General features: G+C 37.5%; 1 protein-coding gene across 35 annotated transcripts in view; it reads left to right on the top strand.

Annotated features, from left to right (window-relative positions):
* Positions 1 to 25576, top strand: part of IL6ST (interleukin 6 cytokine family signal transducer) — a 62359-nt gene that overhangs the window by 23437 nt on the left and 13346 nt on the right. For 3 of the 35 annotated variants that reach the window (XM_081517877.1, XM_081517876.1, XM_081517878.1), the window contains 12 exons: positions 1598 to 1949; positions 4765 to 5070; positions 5982 to 6102; positions 8513 to 8679; positions 9231 to 9385; positions 12690 to 12849; positions 20503 to 20585; positions 21239 to 21449; positions 22009 to 22191; positions 24211 to 24312; positions 24500 to 24646; positions 24933 to 25073. In XM_081517877.1, coding sequence (XP_081374003.1) covers positions 4863 to 5070; positions 5982 to 6102; positions 8513 to 8679; positions 9231 to 9385; positions 12690 to 12849; positions 20503 to 20585; positions 21239 to 21449; positions 22009 to 22191; positions 24211 to 24312; positions 24500 to 24646; positions 24933 to 25073 — 1678 coding nt within the window. In that variant the 5' untranslated portion in view covers positions 1598 to 1949; positions 4765 to 4862. Of the gene's footprint in view, positions 1 to 1597; positions 1950 to 4764; positions 5071 to 5981; positions 6103 to 8512; positions 8680 to 9230; positions 9386 to 12689; positions 12850 to 20502; positions 20586 to 21238; positions 21450 to 22008; positions 22192 to 24210; positions 24344 to 24439; positions 24647 to 24932; positions 25074 to 25576 lie in introns of all 35 variants that reach the window. The other 32 variants (XM_081517879.1, XM_081517869.1, XM_081517867.1 and 29 more) reach the window with 19 other exon arrangements.

Raw genomic sequence — 25576 nt, 5'->3', positions numbered from 1 at the left:
CTAGTATTTCTCTTATTCTGTGTGATTAAAAATTATTTAGTCTCTGGCTATATCTCATGTTCTTTAGTACTCTGAAGTATATTTCCTAGGTAAGGTTCCCTCTCATTATTATAGAGAAAGTCAAACAGGAATGATTTTACCAAAGAACAAAGTAAGATTGGTGGAGTTTTAAGGACTTGCTCATTATCACAAGGTGACTTACTAGTATGCCACAAAATGGAAATCGAAAGGAGTTTGTGCACTAGGACTTGCCATAGACATGTATCAATAATGGCAAGGTCATGTAAATAGGCCACATCATAAATTTTGAAACAAACATTTTGACTCTGGGCCTTATGAGTTTAATGAGAGATATGGAATAAGAAGTTAATTGTTTAGCTTTTAAAAGTAGTTTTATCCTTTGTGCAGTCTAGCCTGGGACCAAGTTGAGAATTTGAAAAATCTGCCTGATATTTGAGGTTGACTCCATAAAAGTATCTCAGCATTCTTTATGAAATAAAGGATTGAAGTAAATTCTCTCCAAGATTTTTGTCAGTTTTTTGATTCTCTGATTCTGTACGTCTTTTACCTTAACTGCTAGAACCAGTCACCTCTGAGAGACCTTTCCAGATTCCATCAATGTGACTAGATTACTTGTCTCTGGATAGTAGTAGTAATGATGATTTGTTTTTGTTTAGTTGCTAAGTCGTATCCAACTCTATTGTGACCCCAGGGACAGTAGCCCACCAGGCTCTTCTGTCCATGGGATTTCCCGGGCAAGAATACTAGAGTGGGTTGCCATTTCCTTCTCCAGGGGATCGTCCCAACCCAGGGATTAAACCTGCATCTCCTGCATTGGCAGGTGGATTCTTTACCACTAAGACACCAGGGAAGCCAAGTAATGGTGATAGGCTACCATTTATTGGAGGCCTTTTGAAAACCAGGCATTGTAGTAGGTTCTTTACATAACTAATATCTGATCTCAAAAAACTTTCAAGATAGCCATTATTAACTTCATTTTCCAAGTGAATAAATTGAAGCTGTTAGAACTTCAAATTCCATTGGCAAATGGGATTTACTCAAGAAAGTTGCCTTAAGTTTCTAGACAGAATAGAGAAGGAGGATTGAATCATGTCAAATATTGAGCATTTTATCTTGATGGTAATAGGTATTCATTAAATAATTTAAAATAGAGAAATGGCATAATCATTTTTGAACAATAACTTTGGGAGCTGTATGTTTAAGATAAACTAGAAGGAGGTCAGATTGTGGTATAATATGAGAGCCTGAGTTCCAGCAGCCAAAATAGGGTTTATGAGAAGAGGTTGCTATACGTACTAAGAATATAGAAACAAAAAGACGCAGGGAGTATTAGAGGAGGCTAATTAGAGAGGGAGGCCTACAAGGTTATCTGGCCTGGGTGACTGGATGGGAGTAGTGTTGTTAGCAGCGATAGAGAAATAATAAGAAGAAAGAATAAGTTTGGAAGGGACTGTGATACATAGTCTATACCCCGACCAACAGTGCTGAAGAAGCTGAAGTTGAACAGTTCTATGAAGACCTACAAGACCTTCTAGAGGTAACACCAAAAAAAAAAAAGATGTCCTTTTCATTATAGGGGACTTGAATGCAAAAGGAAGAAGTCAAGAAATACATGGAGTAACAGGAAAATTTGGCCTTGCAGTACAGAATGAAGCAGGGCAAAGGCTAACAGAGTTTTGCCAAGAGAACACCCTGGTCGTACCAGACTCCCTCTTCCAACAACACAAGAGAAGCCTCTACACATGGACATCACCAGATGGTCAATAGTGAAATCAGATTGATTATATTCTTTGCAGCCAAAGATGGAGAAGCTCTATACAGTCAGCAAAAACAAGACTGGGAGCTGACTGTGGCTCAGATCATGAGCTCCGTATTGCCAAATTCGGATTTAAATTGAAGAAAGTATGGAAAACTACTAGACCCTTCAGGTATGACCTAAATCAAATCCCTTATGATTATACAGTGGAAGTGACAAATAGATTCAAGGGATTAGATCTGATAGACAGAGTACCTGAAGAACTATGAATGGAGGTTCATGACATTGTACAGGAGGCATTGATCAAGACCATCCCCAAGAAAAAGAAATGCAAAAAGACAAAATGGTTGTCTGAAGAGGCCTTACAAACAACTGTGAAAAGAATAGAAGTGAAAGGCAAAAGAGAAAAGGAAAGATATACCCATTTGAATGCAGAGCTCCAAAGAATAGCAAGGAGAGATAAGAAAGCCTTCCTCAGTGATCAGTGCAAAGAAATAGAGGAAAACAGTAGAATGAAAAAAACTAGAGATTTCTTCAAGAAAATTAGAGATACTAAGGGAACATTTCATGCAAAGATGGGCACAATAAAGGACAGAAACGGTATGGACCTAACAGAAGCAGAAGATATTAAGAAGAGGTGGCAAGAACACACAGAAGAACTGTACAAAAAAGGTCTTCATGACTCAGATAACCACAATGGTGTGATCACTCACCTAGAGCCAGACATCCTGGAATGCAAAGTCAAGTGGGCCTTGGGAAGCATCACTACAAACAAAGCTAGTGGAGGTGATAGAATTCCAGTTGAGCTATTTCAGATCCTAAAAGATGATGCTGTGAAAGTGTTGCACTCGATATGCCAGCAAATTTGGAAAACTCAGCAGTGGCCACAGGACTGGAAAAGATCAGTTTTCATCCCAATCCCAAAGAAAGGCAGTGCCAAAGAATGCTCAAACTACTGCACAATTGCACTCATCTCACATGCTAGCAAAGTAATGCTCAAAATTCTCCAAGCCAGGCTTCAACAATATGTGAACCGTGAACTTCCAGATGTTCAAGCTGGTTTTAGAAAAGGCAGAGGAACCAGAGTCAAATTGCCAGCATCCACTGGATCATCAAAAAGGCAAAAGAGTTTCAGAAAAACATCATCTATTTCTGCTTTATTGACTATGCCAAAGCCTTTGACTGTGTGGATCACAACAAATTGTGGAAAATCCTTCAAGAGATGGGAATACCAGACCACCTGACCTGCCTCTTGAGGTTAAGAAGCAACAGTTAGAACTGGACATGGACAACAGACTGGTTCCAAATTGGGAAAGAAGTATGTCAAGGCTGTATATTGTCACCCTTATCTGTATAAATATTGCCTGTATATTTAATTTATACGCAGAGTACATCATGAGAAATGCTGGACTGGATGAAGCACAAACTGGAATCAAGGTTGCCAGGAGAAATACCGATAATCTCAGATATGCAGATGACACCACCCTTATGGCAGAAAGCGAAGAAGAACTAAAGAGCCTCTTGATGAAAGTGAAAAAGGAGAGTGAAAAAATTGGCTTAAAGCTCAACATTCAAAAAACTAAGATCATGGCATCCGGTCCCATCTCTTCAGGGCAAATAGATGGGGAAACAGTGGAAACAATGACAGACTTTATTTTGGGGGGCTCCAAAATCACTGCAGATGGTGACTGCAGCCATGAAATTGAAAGATGTTTGTTCCTTAGAAGAAAAGCTATGACCCACCTAGACAGCATATTAATAAGCAGAGACATTACTTTGCCAACAAAGGTCTGTCTAGTCAAGGCTATGGTTTTTCCAGTAGTCATGTATGGATGTGAGAGTTGAACTATAAAGAAAACTGAGTGCCAAAGAATTGATGCTTTTGAACTATGGTGTTGGAGAAGACTCTTGAGAGTCCCTTGGACTGCAAGGAGATCCAACCAGTCCATTCTAAAGGATATCAGTCCTGAATATTCATTGGAAGGAATGATGCTGAAGCTGAAACTCAAGTACTTTGGCCACCTGATTCGAAGAATTGACTCATTTGAAAAGACCCTGATGCTGGGAAAGATTGAAGATGAGAGGAGAAGGGGACAACAGAAGATGAGATGGTTGGATGGCATCACCGATTCAATGGACATGAGTTTGAGTTAACTCGGGGAGTTGGTGATGGACAGGGAAGCCTGGCATGGTGCAGTCCATGGCGTCACAAAGAGTCGGACACGACTGAGCAACTGAACTGAACTATGATACGTATAATTTTAGACATGTTCATTTTAAAGTACTTTTTAAATATCTCAGGTAGATGTCTTGTAAGCCACTGAAAACAGGACGTTAGAAACAGAGGTTTAGATGTCGTCAACATGGAGTAGGTCATAGGATAATCATGTAGCTGCATTTTATTTTTTTATATAATTTGGTTCTTTGTTTTTTATTATGAGATTGTATCCCATATACTTATTGCTAAAACCAATGTATTTAGTCATCTTATTTTACTCATCCTGTTTTTATTTTATTACACCCTTGCTCTTTACTTTTTGTCTGATTTTGACATATGAACAACGTATACTGTCTTTGCATGCCCCCATCTGCACCCTCAGGACTGGTGAGAAGCAGAGACCACCACCTATCTTCTGGTGGGTCTATTTAGACACCAGGTCTGAGTTGAGAAACGAAATTGGTGGCGGAGCAAATATGAATCACCCTGCAAGCAAACTATTTCCTAAAGCAAAGTAGAATGTTATAAAAAGGGCTAAAATTTGCATAGGTTTTTTTTTTTTAATCCAGCTCCATCTGCCACATAATTATTATAATTCTTTTCAAATTTAGACATTAAATTCTGGTGATAGTAACTTTCACTGTGTTTCTTCTTTTTCTGTGTTTTTAGAGATATTTTAATGATAGAGGAACTATACTGATATAGAATGTCATTTTGTACCAGAAAAATTCAGTCTATTCTTACATTTTCTGTTATTATTCCTTTCCAGGTGGATTTATAGTTCCATGTGCTCATATCCACCCTGAATCTTCAGTTGTACAACTTGGTTCGAATTTCACGGCAGTTTGTGTGCTAAAGGAAAAATGTATGGATGATTTTCATATGAATGCTAATGACATTTTCTGGAAAACAGGCCGTGTTACTGTTCCTTATGAGCAATATACTGTCATAAACCGAACAGCATCTAGTGTCACATTTCCAAATATACCTTTATTAAATGCTCTGCTCACTTGCAACATTCGTATGTTTGGACAGATTAATCGGAGTGTTTATGGAATCAGAATCATTTCAGGCTGTAAGTTTTGTTTTACTTCTTTTATTTCAGACTTTGTCATGACTGGTGAATTACATCTTTAATGTCCATTGTCTTTTGGTCTTTTTGAAATGCAGTAACTGTCAGCTCAGTGAGTTTTGAACTGTTTTTTTTTAAACGTTTAAAAAAAAAAATGAGCTTAGAAGTAGAACTGCATTTGCACTACAAATATATAAAAGCCTAAAGAGTAACACAAGTTTTATATTTTTCCTGAAAGTCAAGCATCTGTCAGCTTTCTAGAAAAATATTTTGACATGAGATACCCACCAAAAATGTTGAGTTGAAATCTGTGACTGTGTTCATAGTAACTTTGAGTATCCCTTAGTGGTGCAGAAAATGCAGTGTAAAGCAACTATCTGAAGAAGGTGAATCAATACTGGAGAGTCCTTTTATACTGAAGTAGACAGATAAATTTACTATGATCCAAGAATGGATTGCCAAATTTGTGGATCATCTAACACTATAATTTTAGCATTTGCTTTCTCTCCAGCAGAGTTTGGGAAGGGAGAGATATAAATGAATCATTTTTGCTTCTATTTACTTGCCTCTTACTAACATTCAAGTATTAGTTTCTAAAATGCACTTGAGAAGTCAGTTGATAATGCTTTCCAGCTATAAATGAAAGTTCACTTTGTGTAGAAAGTTAATTTGAAACATATGATGACATTCATATTAATGACAGTTATGATGGAAAATGTATGTTACTATCTAAAATGTTTGAATTTACATAGAAAAAAATTAATGTTTTAGTCACCAGTATTTCATTATGTCTTTTCTTGGCTTTGTTTTTTTCTGTCTGATTTTGGTTGTCTTAAATGTCTAGAGGAGGATATAAATTGTATGCTTTTCGTGAATATGAAGCTTTTTGAAAATTGCTAATTTTTCCCTTTTAGTGCCTCCTGAAAAACCTAAAAATTTGAGTTGCATTGTGAATGAAGGAAAGAAAATGATGTGTCAGTGGGATCCTGGAAGGGAAACACACCTGGAAACAAACTACACTTTAAAATCTGAGTGGCAAGTTATTTTAAATTTGTTGTACATTGACTTTATTAAGTTTGCCTTTTTGGTAGAATTTTTATTTTGTGAGGTAGTATTATTAAATGCAAAGTTTTAAATGTTTTATTTAACTTTTTATTTTGGGACACCTGAAACATGAAAATAGAAAGAATAGTGTAAGAAATCCTCATGCTCATCACCGAGCTTCAATAATTATCAGCTCATTACGAGTCTTACCTTACATATACCCCACACTCAGATTGTTTTAAAAAAATAGACATCATATCATCTCATCCATAAATATTTTAGTACTTTTATGGAAAAGATAAGGACACTTTAAAACAAATCCAACTATAATTGAAAATACTGTCATATTGTTACATTTTTAATTAGTGTTCAAATTTTCCAAGTTGTCTCATGAATGTATGTATATATTTTTACACTTGTCAAATCAAGATTTAAGTAATCACCATATATTGCCAATTCATATATCTTGTCTCTCTTAACCATAGGTTCTACCTTCTTTCTTTGCAGGTCAGTTGTTAAAATAATGGTTATACATTATTTAACACATTCCTCTGTCCCTTTATTTACTAAAACTTGCCATTAGATCTAGACATTTAATCAGTTTTTTCCCCAAAAAAATTAATTCATAGGAGTTATATACATTTTCATTAGGAACGACCATATAATGTTTGTTTTTCCTTTTCTTATATTAAAATTTGAGCAATGGTATCGGGTATTACAGAATTTCCCTTTAGTTTTTTTTTTTCAAATATAAAGAAAAGTTGAAAGAATTTTACAGTAAATATTTATACATACTCATTACCTAGATTCTACAGTTAACATTTTACTGTGCTTGTCTCCATCTACCAACCCATCTCTTTTTGATGAGTTTCAGAGTGAGTTAGAGACATCCATATATCTCCACCCTTAATCACTTGAGCATTTACATCATTAATTAGATTAATTAACCCCTAGCATCTTCTAAAGGTAGATATAAGGGATTTTTCTCCTCATTATGAATTCATATTTAAACATTTGATGTCTTGTTATTTATTTATTTGGCTGCACCAGGTCTTAGTTGCAGCACGCAGGATCTTTGATCTACGTTGCATCGTTCAGGTTCTTTAGTTGCAACATGCGAACTCCTCGTTGCGGCATGTGGGATTTAGTTCCCAGATCAGGGGTGGAACTCTGACCACCTGCATTGGGAGCGCAGAGTCTTAGCTACTGGACCATTGGGAATTCCTGATTTGATGTGTTTTAATCCATTACAGTTATTCTTCTTAGTACTTAAATTGTCCCATCTTTGGTTAGTGGGAACTTTTCAGATTGGCTTATCCTTTTGACACAACTTCATTAGTTCTTTGATAGCGTCCTGATTTCTGAAGTGACATGATGTTCCAGGTTCATCTTAATATGTTTTCTGTTCCAGACCTAGAATCAACCAATTCCCGAGTAGTCATGGTTCCACTTGGTGTGGAATACTATTTAGAGACTATAGTCTGGGTGTTGGGGAGCTGATTGCTGCTGGGTTGTTGTTTCTAGGCTTTTTTAGTGGAAAGAACTGAAAATGTTTTTAAGATAAAATACATCATGAACTTGTACTGATATTTTCAATTTAAAATCTAGACTATAGGTTTTTAGTTAATCCATCTATCTAACATCTATATCTCCTTTCTTCTAGCTGTTTCATTTTGCTTGTGGTTTTTAAGAATTTTCTTCATTGTATAAAGTAATAAATTAATCCACACAAATTTCTAAGACAAAGTGTGTTTATAGAAGTCTCTGTTCCCTATCTCCTTTACCTTATTTCCCCCCTCCTTCCAAAGGTTATTTGTTTTGGTTTGGTTTTGATTTATCCTTCTATTTTAAAAAAACAGCATATATATATATATATATATATATATATATATATATATAATAGAAATTAGAAAGTGGTTGAGTGGTTGGAAAGGGGCTGAGGGAATTTTCTAGAAGGATAGAAATTCTATCCCTGCTCTATCACCTCCTAGCATATTGTGTTTTGAAAAAGCATACTGTGCTTAAAGCAAGACATTGCTGATACCGTAAAGATTCTGTTCAAGGAAAGGAAAGAAATAGGACTAATATCACTAATAAGTTTTGGAGAAGGATCATTGGGTTAGAGCATAAGATTCTAAATATGATATTCTTGGAGTAAAATTTTGAAAATAATCTTGTGTTTTAAGATATAGATCAAACTCAGTTTTAAAGAAAAACAGGTGAATTTTTAACAAATTTTGTTTCTAGTGTTCAACAGTTTGTTTTAAACTTATTGAAATTAACTTATTTATTCTAAGCTATGATAATCTGGGTCTCATCAAACTCTTTTCAAGTAACCTTTTTCACTCTTAATTTATTCAAATCTATTTTTAATGACTGATTTTACCATTTTTGTATTTAGGGCAACAGAGAAGTTTGATGATTGTAAAGCAAAGCGTGACACCCCCACCTCATGCACTGTTGATTATCCTTCTGTGTATTTTGTCAACATTGAAGTCTGGGTAGAAGCAGAGAATGCCCTTGGGAAAGTTGCCTCAGATCATATCAATTTTGATCCTATAGATAAAGGTATTTATAAACCTAAATTTGAGAATTTATTAGAATATACAGTGTCCTATAAATTAATTTTGAGTTTAATTAATGTAAAAATAATAAGCATTTATTTCCTTAGTGACTTCTACAAATTAACTTTATCAACAACATTAAAAGTACTTTGGAAAAAGAAAAATATCCATAATCAAACCACACTGACAGCTGTTTTTACTTTTAACATTATCTCTGATATCTATTCAGATATCAAACATCTTACAACGTTATAGTCATAGTGTATATGCTTCATTTTTATTCTTTTTTTAAATTCCATTTGTCATCACTATTTAACTTTTAATATCTGAACCTGAAAATATTAACAAATGTAATCAATTGACAAGGAAAAGAACTAGAATTTCTTTAGGAACCTTTTCTTTCCATTATAGTAGTATGGTATAGCATTTTTTTAGACAAATTTGTTCATTTGGTGAGAATAAATGCATATTGTGAAATATAAAGAGTATATTGGACTTTGTAAGAAGTTGTAAAAGTAAACCCTGGTAAACATTAGGATCTTTTTTATTTTTCAGTGAAGCTCAATCCACCACATATTTTATCAGTCAACAACTCAAAGGAACTGTCTAGTATTTTAAAATTGACATGGACTGACTCACGTTTTAAGAATTTTATAACTCTGAAATATGACATTCAATATAGGACCAAAGACTCCTCAACTTGGAACCAGGTAAGTTGAAAGTTACTGTTTATTCAAATAGTCTTTTCTTTAACCTACTAACCGAAAAGTCTCAGTCATTTTCTGAATGTCTTAAATTTCTGGTTATGTGAAGTAGTTTGCTTGACACTTTTAGATCTATATTTCAAGCAAGGACCAACAGGAAGACATCCAGTTAGAGAATACAATTTTGCTCAGCACAGTAGATTTTAAGTGAAATATGGAAGTGATGCAGAATGAGAGGGAATAGCATTTTTGGTGAGAGGTGAAAGGACCACAGATAACAGGAAGCAGATTAGGTAGAGGAGTAAGAATGAAGAGAGTATATGGGTAAGGTAGAGCAGGCATTGACAAACTACATCTGCAGGCCAAAGTCAGCCTGTCATCTGTTTTTGTAAATAAAGTTTTATGGGAACATAGCCACAAACATTTGTTTACATATTCTTTCTGATGATTTTTGTGCTACATAGAAAGAGTTGAATAACTGCAACAGAGACCATCTGGCCCACAGCCTAAAGTATTTACAGTCTAGCTCTTTATAGAAAGTTTGCCAACCCATGAAATAGAGGGATTATAAGATTGAAAAATAAAAGGACTGTATACCCAAAATTACAACAAACTGTGGAAAATTCTTAAAGAGATGGGAATATCTTACCTGCCTCCTGAGAAACCTATATGCAGGTCAAGAAACAGCAGTTAGAACCGAACATGGAGCAATGGACTGGTTCAAAATTGGGAAAGGACTACGTCAAAGCTATATATTGTCACTCTGCTTATATGCAGAGTACATCATGTGAGCTTCCCTGGTGGCTCAGATGGTAAAGAATCTGCTTGCAATACGTTAGACTCAGGTTCAGTCCCTGGGTCGGGAAGATCCCCTGGAGAAGGGAATGGCAACCCACTCCAGTATTCTTGCTTGGAGAATTCCATGGACAGAAGAGCCTGATAGGCTACAGTCCGTGGGGTCACAAAGTTGGACACAACTGCACAACTAACACTTTCTTTTAACTTTCTTTCACATCATGTGAAATGCTGGACTGGATGAGTCACCAGCTGAAATCAAGATTGCTGGGAGAAATATCAACAACCTCAGATATGCAGATAATACCACCCTAACGGCAGAAAGTGAAGAGGAGCTTAAGAGCCTGTTGATGAAGGTGAAAAAGAAGAGTGAACAAGCTGGCTTAAAACTCAGCATTCAAAAACCGAAGATCATGGCATCTGGTCGCATCACTTCATGGCAAATAGATGGGGAAAAAATGGAAACAGTAGCAGATTTTATTTTCTTGGGCTCCAAAATCACTGTGGATGGTGACTGCAGCCATGAAATTAAAAGACACTTGCTCTTTGGAAGAAAAGCTATCATAAACCTAGACAGTGTATTAAAAAGCAGAGACATCATTTTGCTAACAAAAGTCCATCCAGTCAGAGCTATAGTTTTTCCACTAGTCTTGTAAAGATGTGAGAGTTGGACCATAAAAGAAGGCTGAGCACCCAAGTATTGATCCTTTCAAACTGTGGTGCTGGAGGAGACTCTTGAGAGTCCCTTGAACTGCAAGGAGATCAAACCAGTCAATCCTAAAGGAAATCAACCCTGAATATTCATTGGAAGGACTGATGCTGAAGCTGAAGCTTCAACATTTTGGCTACCTGATGTGAAGAGCCGACTCACTAGAAAAGACCCTGATGCTAGGAAAGATTGAGAGCAGGAGGAGAAGGTGGTAACAGAGGATGAGATGGTTGGATGGCATCATTGACTTAGTGGACATCAGTTTGAGCAAACTTCAGGAAATAGTGAAGGACAGGAAAGCCTGGCGTGCTGCAGCCATGGGGTTGCAAAGAGTCAGATACGACTTAGTGACTGAATAGCACCACCACCACCCAAAGATGATGTTATAAGCGGAAGAAATACTAGGAGCTTTTAATTTAAAAGGCTATCATCATAGCATTGAGATCTGCATACTACTCTGTTGTAACTCTGTTTATCATTAACAGTATACCTTTGCTTTGTTTCTCTGGTTGCAATAATGAGCTCCGAAGGGAATTGAGCCCATGACCTTCCTGCTTCTGTCCTCCATTCCACATGGACTCAGAATACAATCAGAAAAAGCAACAAACTAAAATGGATTAATGCTTCATGTTGTACATGAGCATTGTACAGAGAAGATACATACCAGAAGTTCTTCAAAATTTTTTCAATATCATAGAATCTTAATTCACTTGTAGAAAAAAGACTGACACATTTTATATTCAATATTGAAATCTCAGAATGGTAGAAAGAACCTGTTATTTTTCTATGTTTGAAGTGAAATGAAGTGAAGTCGCTCAGTTGTGTCCTACTCTTTGCAACCCCATGGACTGGAGCCTGCCAGGATCCTCCATCCATGAAATTCTCCAGGCAAGAATACTGGAGTGGGTTGCCATTTCCTTCTCCAGGGGATCCTCCTGACCCAGGGATTGAACCTGGGTCTCCTGCATTGTAGGCAGACACTTTACTGTCTGAGCCACCACGGAAGTCACTAAATCTATGTTTAGTCTACTCTTTTTTTTTTCTGAAAACCAAGTTTATCTACAAAGATAGCTTTTGTTTTTCCTAATTGGGCTGGATATCTTCCTTTTGCCCATCTAGATTTATATTCTACCCTTCTCCACCTACTCTTTGTCTTGGGATGCAGACCTGTATGGATTTCATCTGTTGGTTCTCTAGTTTCCTAATAAGTCCCTAGTTAATGGGAGGAGGGGTCTTGGCAAGAGGGAGGAGAGAGAGAAGTGAGATCAGCATGTTTTTTGCACTGCTTCCTCCCTAAAGCTTTCCTGTCTCAACCTAAAGTCACTACTCCTCTCAAGTTAACCCTTTGTGACCCTCTTCTTCCAGGTTCTGGTACCACCCCTCTTCCCGTTGATTCTAAAGGTGGTAACACCACTAAGCCCCAGAGTACTGCCTATACTATCTAATAAGGTTTCCTACACTCTGCTCACATTTCCTTTAGTAAACCCTCCTTGAATTAAATTTTAATTGGAATTTCTCTTTTTCCTGTTAATACCATGAGTGTTATAGGAGCCTAGAAGAAAGAAACAAAAAAAGGATGAAAAGATTAATAATAGTTGTTTCCATATTTCCCAAACCTATTAACTTTTACTAATTTTGACTGCTTTTTTCTCTTGAATTTATTTCTCTGCAGAGTTTGAGTCAAATTAGTCTTCTTTGATTAGTTATTAGGCTTTTTCATTAATTAGCTTCTAAATATTAGGCAGTTTAGAAGATCTGTAATAAATATCTCTGGATTTTTTGTTGGTCAATTTGCTTTGTTTTCAGGTTCCTCCTGAAGATACTTCATCTACCCGATCTTCATTCACTGTTCAGGACCTTAAACCTTTTACAGAATATGTGTTTAGGATTCGTTGTATGAAGGAAGATGGTAAAGGATTTTGGAGTGACTGGAGTGAAGAAGCAAGTGGTATCACATATGAAGATAGTAAGTAAAAAAATATATGAAGAAAAAAAATTGAATTTTGACTATAAATTTTATCTGCTTTTAATAATAGACTTCATTGCATCTTTTGTGATCATTTTATTCAAACTGATATTTTACACTTTTTAAAGGATCTCAACATGTAAATTTTAATATACATTATTGATAGTACAAATCTATTTAATACCTAATTAAAGGAAATTGTGGAATGATGTGTTAGATACAATGAGAAAACCATTAATAGTTGGTAAATCCAGAACATTTTATTAAAGGAGAGTAGTCTAGAAATATCTCTAACTAGAGGATCATATCCTCAATCTTTAAAATCATACTACCTACCAAAATGTGCATTAGACCGTCACTATCAAAAAGATAGCTGTACTGTAGTTTTTATTCATTTTTTTATCAGTACTTAATAAGCCCCTGAAAAAGCATCTTGGCATTTTGATCGGTTGGTTTATTTTCATTTTCCCTTTGTTTTTCATGATAATACAATGCATATAGTGTAGAATCCAAAAGGCATAAAAGGATACACAGTATAAAGTAAGATTCCTTCCCCAGAGCATCTGATGTTACTAATTTCATCTATAACCATCAAGAAATAATCCTATGGGGGCGGGGAGACAAGATGGCAGAGGAGTAGTGGACATGGAGTACATCTCCACAAATGTTTCAGGAATACATCTTAAGATACAGATCTTTCAGAACACCAGCTGAGACCAGGAGTCCCTGACCCCTGGAAAGGAATATATAGATCCACGCAAAACTTGATAGGACAAAGGAAGGAAGTGAAAAAGAGGAGAGTAAGCAGGACTGGACCTGTACTTGGAGGGTGAGGGAACTGAAGCAGGGGTCAGATCACCACATTGGGGCATTGTTTGGGATGCAGGGAAGCATTTGAGGCTGTTGGAGAGGGCAGCAATTGATCTGTGACAGTCTGAATGGAGTGAGAACCACACAGACGATCCTTGCCGCATCCATATATAGTCCAGACAGGAATGCAAGTCCTCTGGAATGCGTGGTGGCTGGGAGCTGGAATGTAGGGATTGGGGAGCAATTCCAGAGTGAGGTTTGCTGTTGACTGCAGGGAGATGGCCCCAGGGGACATGAGGGAGGAGATCGCAGAGAGGAATGCCTTTGGAGGAAAGTCGGGTAGTCATGGAGGTAACGTGATACTACTGGGTCACATGCAGGGGATGGAGCAATCACTGTAGTCTCTCTCTCCCCACATGCCGGCTGATCAACAGAGAAAGAACCCAGAGAGAGTGACCCTTTGAGTGCCTGACACACTGAGCAACAGAGAAGCACCCCAGCCAGCTTCCCTGGTGGCTCAGACAGTAAAGTATCTGCCTGTCATGCTGGAGACCTGGGTTCAATTCCTGGGTTGGGAAGATTCCCTGAAGAAGGGAATGATAAGCCACTCCAGTATGCTTGCCTAGAGAATTCCATGGAGAGAGGAACCCAGTGGGCTATAGTCCATGGGGTTGCAGAGTCAGACATAACTGAGCGACTAACACTTTCACACTTCATCACCACCCTGGGGTGACCTTTGAGTGCCTTCTTTGCCAGGAAACAAGAAAAGGACCAGCCAGGGATGCCCTTTGAGGCTAGAGGCCGCCAGAGGCTAGAAAAGAACTCTTAATAGTACCACAGCTCCTGCACCTGAGGCAGCTGGCATCCCGGCACACTTTGTGCCTCCAGGGTGAAAGGGTAACAGGCCGGAAGGCTAGGGGTCTCCAAACAGAGGAAATAGGCTGCAAGTGTCAGACATTTTTTTTCTCTCTTAAACGGCAGGAAGAAACAACTACGAGTGACAGATGTTTTTTTCCCCTTCTCTATACAAAATTATATATTTTGTATATATATGGGGCTTCCCTCATAGCTTAGTCAGTAAAGAATCTGCCTGCAATGCAGGAGACTTGGGTTCAATTCCTGGGTTGGGAAGATCACCTGGAGAAGGAAACAGCAACCCACTCCAGTATTCTTGCCTGGAGAATCCCATGGACAAAGGAACCTGGCAGGCTAGTCTATGGGGTTGCAAGAGTTGGAAATGACTGAGCAACTAACTGCACGCACGCACGCGCGCGCACACACACACACACACACACACACAAAACCGATAATGGCTCAACAAACCAGTATGTTTTACTCATACAATTGTTCTCCTAATCTATGTTAATGAGACTATGTATTTGTTTGGAAACCTGCCTTTCTTCAAGATTCGTGTCAATCATTTTATGGCCCGGGATGACTCACCTTGTGCCAGTGTTATCTCAAAATGAATGTTGTGGGTGAGGGGTCTGGTGCTGTTCTCTGAAGTTTTGAGACATTTCCTTTCTCTAATTAGCAGCCTGCTAGTATGTATATATATATATATTACTTCCTCCTAAAGACCAGCAGGGGAGCACTCTTTCTGCCTCCTTCTGATGTCTATGTCAGAAGTCTTCTCTGTCTCTTTTCTACTTTAATAAAACTTTATTACAGAAAATCTCTGAGCAGTCAAGCCTCGTTACTGGCCCTGGGTTGAATTCCTCTCCTCTTGAGGCCAAGAATCCTTGCACCTTTCATGGCTCAGCAACAACCTTTCAAGGGTCCTCACAATCCAAGCAACTATGCTATCTCCACACTTTATCCCTACTGGGGCAGAGCTGCCAGAGGCTAGAAAAAACCCTAACATACCTCCTGTGTCCATGGCCAAAGGCTCCCCTGTGCTGCCAAGGTCCCCATGATCCAAGTAGCCACACCATCTCCATGCTCTATCCTCTCTGGGGCAGAGTAGCCAGAGGCTAGAAAAACCCTAAGAACATTTTATCTCCTGTACCCGTGGCCACCAGCTTCCCTACATTCCTGGCACTGCCAGGGTCCCCATAATGGAAGCAGCTGCACCACCTCTACACCCAATTCTCAACTGAGGCAAACCCAAGTCCTCCAAGGCGGCCTCAGGAGCATACTCCTGTGGACGACTCATATTCAGAGGTGGGGATAAAACCACAATTGAACTGCAGGGGCAGTATGGCTAAGGAAGAGGATTGAAAACCTTTCACCTTTCCACCATCTGTACAAGCTGCAGATTAAACCCACACAGTCAAGTAGGCATACTCTGAGTATATGGAATATATAAAAGGAGAATGAGAATTCCCACAAAAGAAAATGCCTAACTCGGGCAGCTGTGGACATTGGAGGCAAGAACATTCTGGAATAGGGCCAGATTATAGAGTCTGAGCTGTCCCCACAGCAGGTCCAGAGACCAGCCCGGTATTGGAGGGCATCCTAGGGAGGCAAAGGTGATTCACAGTGAGGGAAAGGATGCTGACAGTGGAGATCAGAGAAAAACCTTTATTATTATTATTCTGATTCATTCTGTAGTTAGTTCTGGAATTTTTTTTTTTTCCCTGTTGCTGTGGTTGTTTATTTTATTAACTCTATTTAAGCTTTGGAGAACTTTTTTTTAAAATCACACTTTGTATTTCCTTTATATACTTCTACGTCTCTGTTGTCTTTAATTGGTTGATACCATTTTTGGTTTCCTTTGTTCACCAGGTCACTCTCTTATACTTTATTTTCTTTGGGCTGTTCTGCTTGTGTGTGTGTGTGTGCGTGCGTGCGTGTGTGTGTGTGTGCGTGTGTGTGCGCGCGCGCGCATGCGCATGTCTTTGTTTTTGACATTTGTCTGACTTTGTATTTACTATTTGGGATTCATTTTTTGTTTCTTGTTTTCTGTTTTGTGTGTTTGTTGTGAAAGTGAAAGTCACTCAGTCGTGTCTGATTCTGTGTGACCCCATGAAACTGTATTCTGCCAGGCTCTTCTGTCCATAGGATTCTCCAGGAAAGAATACTGGAGTGGGTTGCCGTGCTCTTCTCCAGGGGATCTTCCCGACCCAGGGATAGAACCTGGGTCTCCTACATTGAAGGTGAATTCTTTACCATCTGAGCTACCTGGGAAGCCCTGTGTTTGTTTCAGTCCTCTCTAATGCCATAACAGATGGCTTGTGGAGTCTTGGTTCCCTGGCCAGATATCAGGCCTTGAGCCTTTGGAGTGAGAGGGTTGCATCCAGGACACTAGACTGCCAAAGAACTCCTGACCCCACGAAGTATCAATCAGTGAGAGCTCCCATGAAGACTTCCACCCGTATCCAAGACCCAGCAGCACCCAGTACAGGATTCTTCACCCAAAGAACAAGCAAGACAAAACCACAAACCCAGTCATCGGCAGACCAGCTTCCCACAGACACCCAAAAATACCACCTTACACTGCCCTGCCCATCAGAGGGAAAAAACTCACCTCCTCCCCTCAGAAGGCAGGCACAAGTCCTTCCCAACATAAAGCCTACCACTGGAACAACCTCACCCACCAAGGGCAGAAGCCAAAAGGAAGAAGGATGCAACCCTAAAGGCTGGGAAAAGGAGACTCAAACACAGTTATCATAATGGTATGGTACTGGCACAAAAAGAGAAATATAGACTGATGAAAGAAGATAGAAAGCCCAGAGATAAACTCACGCACCTATGGGCACCTTATCTTTGACAAAGGAGGCAAGGATATACAATGGAGAAAAGATAGTTTCTTTAATAAGTGGTGCTGGGAAAACTGGACAGCTACCTGAAAAAGAATGAAATTGAAACACTTCCTAACAGCATACACAAAAATAAACTCAGAATGGATTAAAGATCTAAATGTAAGACCAGAAACTGTGAAACTCTTAGAGGAAAATATAGGCAAACACTCTTTGACATAAATCACAGTAAGATCTTCTATGACCTACCTCCTTGAATAATGGAAATAAAAACAAAAACAAGTGGGACCTAATTGAAAGTTTCTGTACAGCAAAAGAAACTAAAAACACAGTGAAAAGACAACCCTCAGAGTGGGAGAAAATAATAGGGAATGAAACTGACAAAGGGTTAATCTCCAAAATAAACAAGCAGCTCATGCAACTCAATACCAGGAAAACAACCCAATCAAAAAGTGGGCAGAAGACCTAAGCAGACATTTCACCAAAGACATACAGATGGCTGATAAATACACGCAAAGATGCTTAACATCACTCATTATTAGAGAAATGCAAATCTAAATTACAGTGAGAAATCACCTCATACCAGTCAGAATTGCCATCATCAAAAAATCTGCAAACAGTAAATGCTGGAGAGGGTGTGGAGAAAAGGGAACCCTCTTGCACTGTTGATGGGAATGCAAATTGATACAGCCCACTATGGAGGACAGTATGGGGATTCCTTTAAAAACTAGGAGTAAAACTACCATATGACCCAACAATCCCATTACTGGCATATACCCTGAGAAGACCATTATTGAAAAAGACACATGTACCCCAGTGTTCATTGCAGCATGATTTACAGTAGCAAGAACATGGAAGCAACCTAGATGTCCATCGACAGATACATGGATAAAGAAGCTGTAGTACATGTATACAATGGAATATTACTTGGCCATAAAAAGGAACGCATTTGAGTCAGTTCTAATGAGGTGGATGAACCTAGAGCCTATTATACAGAATGAAATAAGTCAGAGAAAAACAAATATTGTATATTAATGCATATATATGCAATCTAGAAAGATGGTACTGATGAACCTATTTGCAGGGCAGCAGTAGAGACACACAGAGAAGGCAATGGCACCCCACTCCAGTACTCTTGCCTGGAAAATCCCATGGATGGAGGAGCCTGGTAGGCTGCAGTCCATGGGGTCGCGAAGAGTCGGACACGACTGAAGTGACTTAGCAGCAGCAGCAGTGGAGACACAGACATAAGAGAAGAGACCTGTGGATAAAGGGGAGAAGGAGAGGGCTGGACGGATGGATAGAGTAGCATGGAAACATATATACTACCATACGTAAAACAGATAGCCAGTGGGAATTTGCTGAATGACTTAGGGAGTTTAAACCAGTGCTCTGTGACAATCTAGAGGGGTGGGATGGGGTGGGAGGTGGGAGCAAGGTTCAAGAGGGAAGGGACATGTGTATACCTATGGCTGATTTATGTTGATACATGGCAAAAACCAACACAACATTATAAAGCAGTTAGCCTTCAATTAAAAATAAAATAATCCTATGGAATACAGATTTTTTTCTAACCATTTTCTTGTCACGGTCACCTTCTTGAGGTGTCAGTGGCAGCAGCCATGACTTTGAAACCTTCCCTACGTCCTAAATCCCTTCACTTCCACAGAGCTCTGCCAAAGGTTTCATGAGAGTTATGTGAATTGAGAATGTCAAAGGCAGAAAAGTAAAGTACTGTTCTCCACCGCAAATTTTCTCTTATTCTGAAAAATGCCAAGAAAGAAAGTAATCCTACTCTTGCTGGTTTAGGAGTCATATTTCTTTGTCTTGGCTAGGAATTTTGAAACTGGGGTTCTTGAAGAGTTTAAAAGCACGTTGAACAGTTTGGGGGAGTTCCTAAACTACTTCAAGATGTAGACAAAATATTGGGGTTCATACTTGTGTGCATTTTCTGGAGAGATGGCACATAACCTTTGTCAAATCAAAAGAGATTTCTGGTGTCGAAAAAGTTATGAACAATTGAATTATGCATTTCTTCAAATTAGTGAAAGAAGCCAGAGTTTTTTTAACGTTAGAAACCATTTCTAGCCTCTAAAATTTCCTTTATAGCTTTGTGTTCTTTATTCTTTCAGGGTGCTGCATGTACTCATGTATATATCTATTCAAACCCCCTGTACCAGCAGCTTTTCCCCCAGCCTTCCTGGTGTGCCTTTCCTCTTTGTTTTGTCCACCTATAATTACTTCTTCATGATCAGCACAGCACTGCTTAGATTTTACTCAGATTGTTTTTTATTCTATTTAATGCCATATTTTACAATTATAAAATTTTTGAATTTTTAAAACCTAATTAGCAATCAGATTTCATGTTTTGTAAAGTGCAAGGCAATGGCACCCCACTCCAGTACTCTTGCCTGGAAAATCCCATGGACGGAGGAGCCTGGTAGGCTACAGTCCATGGGGTCGCTAAGAGTCGGACACGACTGAGTGACTTCCCTTTCACTTTTCCCTTTCATGCACTGGAGAAGGAAATGGCAACCCACTCCAGTATTCTTGCCTGGAGAATCCCAGGGACGGTGGAGCCTGGTGGGCTGCTGTCTTTGGGGTCGCACAGAGTCGGACACGACTGAAGTGACTCAGCAGCAAAGTGCTTTTTCACATGGTTGGTGATTATTACAACAATCCTGTGAATTCATTTATATTATATTCCCTTACATTGACTCCCAATATAAGGTAATAAACTTAATACTATGCTTATTCCATTTATTTTAATTTGTCTTATATCCTTAAATATATGCATTTAGGGATTTTACACATGTATTTAAATATATTTCAGTTTGATTTTTAGCAATAAGAAATAGTGATACATCTTTGGTTATTGCTTAGGATATAATTGTACCTTTACAATTTCAAGATTACTAAAGAGTTGCAATATAATCTAAATTGTCAAGCTATCACCCTGACTAAAGATGAAGTCCAAGACATATCATGCTGAGGTGGGAAAATGCTTGTGTAAAGAAAGAAATAGAGACACCATATCATTGAAGGGCAAGAATATTAAAAACAAAGAGAATAATTTTTAGCATTTTAGCTTATCTGTTCTAATAGAAACTTTTATTTAAAAAATTTTGTATCATCTCTTTAGGACCATCCAAGGCACCAAGTTTCTGGTATAAAATAGAGCCATCTCATGCTCATGGCAGTAGATCTGTACAACTCAAATGGAAGGTAAGAAAAAAATTGCCTATTTATATCCTTTTATCTCATATAAATATATTTTTTATGGTATCATGGGTGGGGCTTAATTTTTGGTATCAAATAGTATTTGATAACTTTAATAAAAATGCAAAGCTTTATATATACTAAAAAAAAAAAGGTTCATAAACTGCTGGTGATACCTCATAGATATTTCAGCATAATTCTGTGAAAGTTCTATAAGGGCCTGTGTTTTATTGAACTTGCCTCAGTGCCTCATAAAAAATAATTAACATTTGGGGTAGTCAGAGTGTATGCTGGTAATAGGAAATAAAGTTGTTGTACACTCCATAAATGGTCATGAGTGAATCATGCTAAAATAAGGTAGAAAGAAAAATACTCAGACTTAAAATAGTTTAGGCCAGCATACCATCAGTGAAGAATTGTATAGAGAACTAATAGCTAACAGAATGGTGCTGCTTTTCCTCTTAGTTGAAGCCATGCTTTTACTCTTCATTCAGTGTGTAGTAGTTTCCCTTCAGTAATGAGCTCAAAGTAAGGTTGCCAGCCCCTTCCAATTAAATATTTAGAGATTTGACATAATAGAATTTGTGAACGTGAAGAAAAACGTTACCTTTACTCAAGATTTATGAAATACGTTTTAAAAGTAAATTGTTTTATTACAGACATTGCCTCCTTTTGAAGCTAATGGAAAAATTTTGGATTATGAAGTGACTCTCACAAGATGGAAATCACATTTACAAAATTACACAGTTAATGACACAAAACTGAGAGTAAACCTCACAAATGATCGCTATATAGCAACTTTGACAGCAAGAAATCTTGTTGGCAAATCAGATGCGTCTGTTTTAACTATCCCTGCCTGGGATTTTCAAGGTTTGTCCCTAAGATGGAGCCTCACTTACGAATGGTAAAGGGTAGTTAGGTATGGACAGGACTCTTATAAAAACAGAAGTATTCTAAGACCATGTCCTCAGTATCTATGGTGGTTAAATTTTTAGAAATCAATCAGCAGCCAAATTGTTCCATCATTTTGTGGTTCACTTAAACTTTGCACTAAGCTACTTAGTTCATTTAAGCATTTTATGATTATTTGTCTTTTTTTAAAAATATATTTTTTAGGTTTGAGGAACTTATTATATACATTTAACTTAAATATATTATTTTCTATAGCTTTATCTGTAGCTTTCAAAGAAGAAGAAAATGCAACTTAAATACTTGAAGAATTTTGGGAAAGGAATTTAAGTTTGAAAATAAATTGACTGTTTATGTATAAATTAGTGCTTTTATTCATGTAAATACAGTTTAATCTTATGTGCTACGAAAACATGATAGCAAGATAGATCACATGGTTATGAAAATGAATGTAAAATGTTGGAACTTCAGAGTTTTAAATGTTCATTTATCATATCATTATTCATACTTTGTTTTAAAGCTACTCACCCCGTAACCGATCTTAAAGCATTTCCCAAAGATAACATGCTTTGGGTAGAATGGACTGCTCCAAATGAATCTGTAAACAGATACATACTTGAGTGGTGTGTGTTATCTGATAAATCACCCTGTATCCCAGACTGGCAACAAGAAGATGGTACTGTACATCGCACCTATTTAAGAGGTATACCTTACTGGAAACACTTAAGTCGATGTCCTTTTTCTAGTTCTTCAGACAAATTTTTCTTGTACTTATTCTTTTCTGCTTTGTAGGCTTTGTGGTCCATTGAAAAGACTTTCAGTTTATCACTGTTACTAGTTAACTCTTGTTTTCTAGATTTGTGACTCTCAGCAAGTCACACTTATTAACCTCACTAAACTGCAGGGTCTGTTAATGGACTAAGTGAGGTTAATACTGTCTTCTTGTAATATTCTCTGTTGTTTTGATCATCAAAGGAATACTCACAAAACTGTAAAGTAAGAAAAATACAAGGTAATCCAATCTCTGCTTCTAACTAGTATGTTCTCTGTACCTGATTTAACTTCATTCTTTAACGAAAAACATTTTCCTGAGCATCTGGATGGCTTGTTAACTTTTTATAGCTGTTGAACAAGGGAAGCAGAATCAGAACTTAGATTTTCTTGTCTTTTAAACTGGAAGTACTAATGAAGGACAGAAAGTAAGAGCTCCAAGTAAGAGCTCCAGTATGGACTACTCTGATTGCAAATTACTATTTTTCAAGTAGCTTTAAAGTGATAGAACAACTTTAAAGAGAAAACAAAGCACTCAGTTTGTATGTGTGTAAAGAGAATAACCATTAGAATTCAGCGACAAATAATATGATTAATCATAGAAAAGCTGTTAAAAAACATACTGTTTATATATTACCATAAAGAGCTTTATTCATAACATAGGCTGTTTGGCCCTCATTAACCCATTATTTAACATATAATTTTATTAATCCCACTTGTCTAGTTTATCAGTCTTGTCCAAGTGAAAGCAAAGTGGAGCTAGAGAGGAAATAGATTGGTAATAACTGGACCATGGATGGCATACGTGCTCAGTCATGTCGGACTCTTTGCGACCTCCTGGACTGTAGCACGCCAGGCTCCTCTGTCCATGGAATTCTCCAGGCAAGAATACCAGGGTGGGTTGCCATTTCCTCCTCCAGGGGCTCTTCCCCACCCTGGGACTGAACCCGCATCTCTTGCATCTCCTGCATTGGCAGGCAGATTCTTTACCACCGGTGCCACCTGGGAAGCCCTAGCTGGACAATAGCTGGACAGTAGGGCAAGGGCTCTGGAGACCTTCAGGCTGTGCACGTATTTCCACAGAGCTCAGTAGGCCTGATACAGCATCACTGGATAAGCAGAATACAAAAATTGTCTTCTTGATAATGTTGAATCATTAAGAAAATTATTCTGCTTATGAAGGCAAAGAAGCATATATAACTTCATGAATAAATAGTTAAGGAAGTGTAAGTTCCTGTTGAAGGTATAAACTGCAGTTTATAAACAAAAATAAATTTTTTTGTTGTGTGCTAAAGACATAGATTACTTTGTTAATTTGGAAAGATTATAAATAAAGGAAGTATTTAATAATTTTTTCTTTTAAAATTCTGGGAATTTTGGAAATTCCAGTGTTATTCTGGGAAATAACACTTAATTCTCTTTTTCCCCAGTCACCTGGCCAACCACAGCCATTTGAGCTTTCCCTAACTCTGATTAGTGATATCTTGCTCATAGGCAGTTCTCAGTTAGGTAAAATGTACAAAAATTGTCAAAGTATAAGTAAGACCCATTTGATAAATCCTGAATATAAATGCAGTCATTTGTTACTTTTATTGACAGTATAAATATTTTTATTCACTTATTGGCAATAAAAATAACCTTTTATTTTCATAATGATTTATTACTCTGTTAAGCTTGAATCTAGTACACAAAAGGCAATGTTTACTTAAAAAGTTGTAGTTTTAAAAGAAAGTTCAGTGGTAATCATTTCATAATGTATGCAGATGTCAAATTATTGTTTAGTATACCTGAAATTAACATTATATATTAACTGTATTTCAATTTTAAAAACATAAATGAATAAATAAAATTCAGTGGTCATGAAATTGTAATGTAAAAGTAAGTAATAGAGTTAATTAAGTTTTTTTTCATCATAAGGAAGAAAATGCTTAATCCACTATTCTTACTTTAGGAAACCTAGTAGAGAGCAAATGTTACTTGATAACAGTTACTCCAGTATATGCTGATGGACCAGGAAGCCCCGAGCATATAAAGGCCTACCTTAAACAAGCTGGTAAGTCCAGCCCTACTTTCTTTGAAAAACCGTTGCATTTTATACTGACAAAGACATTTTATCCTTTTTAAATAAGGATATGTCTCATTATGTTCAAATAATTCCATGATAATGAAATTTTACCAAGTTCTACTGGTTTACTAATTTCTTATGCTTTCAGTTAGTAAATACCTTATTCTGTTTTCAGCACCTTCCAGAGGACCTACTGTTCGGACAAAAAAAGTGGGGAAAAATGAAGCTGTCTTGGAGTGGGACCAACTTCCTGTTGATGTTCGGAATGGATTTATCAGAAATTATACAATATTTTATAGAACCGTCATTGGAAATGAAACTGGTAATAAACCTATATTAGTTATTAAGAATCAGGTGTTTTTTCTTAGGCTTTTAAATACTAATTTAAGTTTTATCTTCTTGTGTTTTTTACATCTTAATATAGCATTTTATGCTCAGAAAAGAGATACCTGAAAATATACTTTATGATTGCCTTCACGATCCTACTAAAAACACATTGTTTTCTAGTAAAATATAGTTTGATTCCTTTGTCATACTCTCCCAATGTCAAATAGAGGCCAAACCATGCCAGTGTAGTTGGTTAAAGTGCACTTACTGATTTCTTCCAGCTGTGAATGTGGATTCTTCCCACACAGAATACACACTGTCCTCTTTGACTAGTGACACTTTGTATATGGTACGAATGGCAGCATACACAGACGAAGGTGGAAAGGATGGTCCAGAATTCACTTTCACTACACCAAAGTTTGGTAAGGAATGATGATGACTGAGTTTTCCTTCTTTCTCTTTTCTTTGAAAAATTTAATCAGACCAAAAATGGGCTTAACTTACAAGCTAAAATTTTGTTTAAAGTGCATCTTTGGATTCATATAAGTGATGTGTTCATAAATTATGATTTTTGTTTTGTTGTTTGGTTATTTCTTTAAATTACAGAAATTTTTTTCCATACTTTGCAGTTTCTTCAACTGCTTCTAATTTCACCTGTACTCTATAAATCCAAAAATAATTTGTTTATCTTTCTAAACGGGTTCATTTTTTTCACTGGCAAAACTTGGGTATGGTCTCACTTAGTCAGATGGGTGCAGAGACGCTTCTGAAAGTAACGTTGCGTTGGCTGCCCAAGGAGAATCCCAAGTTCAGTTCAAACTTGTATTGGTTGGTGTTGGTGGTGCTGGAAAAACTACATTCATGAAGTGTCATCTGACTGGTGAATTTGAGAAGAAGTATATAGCTACCTTGGTTGTTGAGGTCC

Source organism: Giraffa tippelskirchi, chromosome 8 (assembly GCF_054371585.1).
Source record: "Giraffa tippelskirchi isolate mGirTip1 chromosome 8, T2T-mGirTip1v1.2.pri, whole genome shotgun sequence".
Classification (NCBI taxonomy): domain Eukaryota; kingdom Metazoa; phylum Chordata; class Mammalia; order Artiodactyla; family Giraffidae; genus Giraffa; species Giraffa tippelskirchi.
This window is presented reverse-complemented; position numbering and strand designations above follow the sequence as displayed.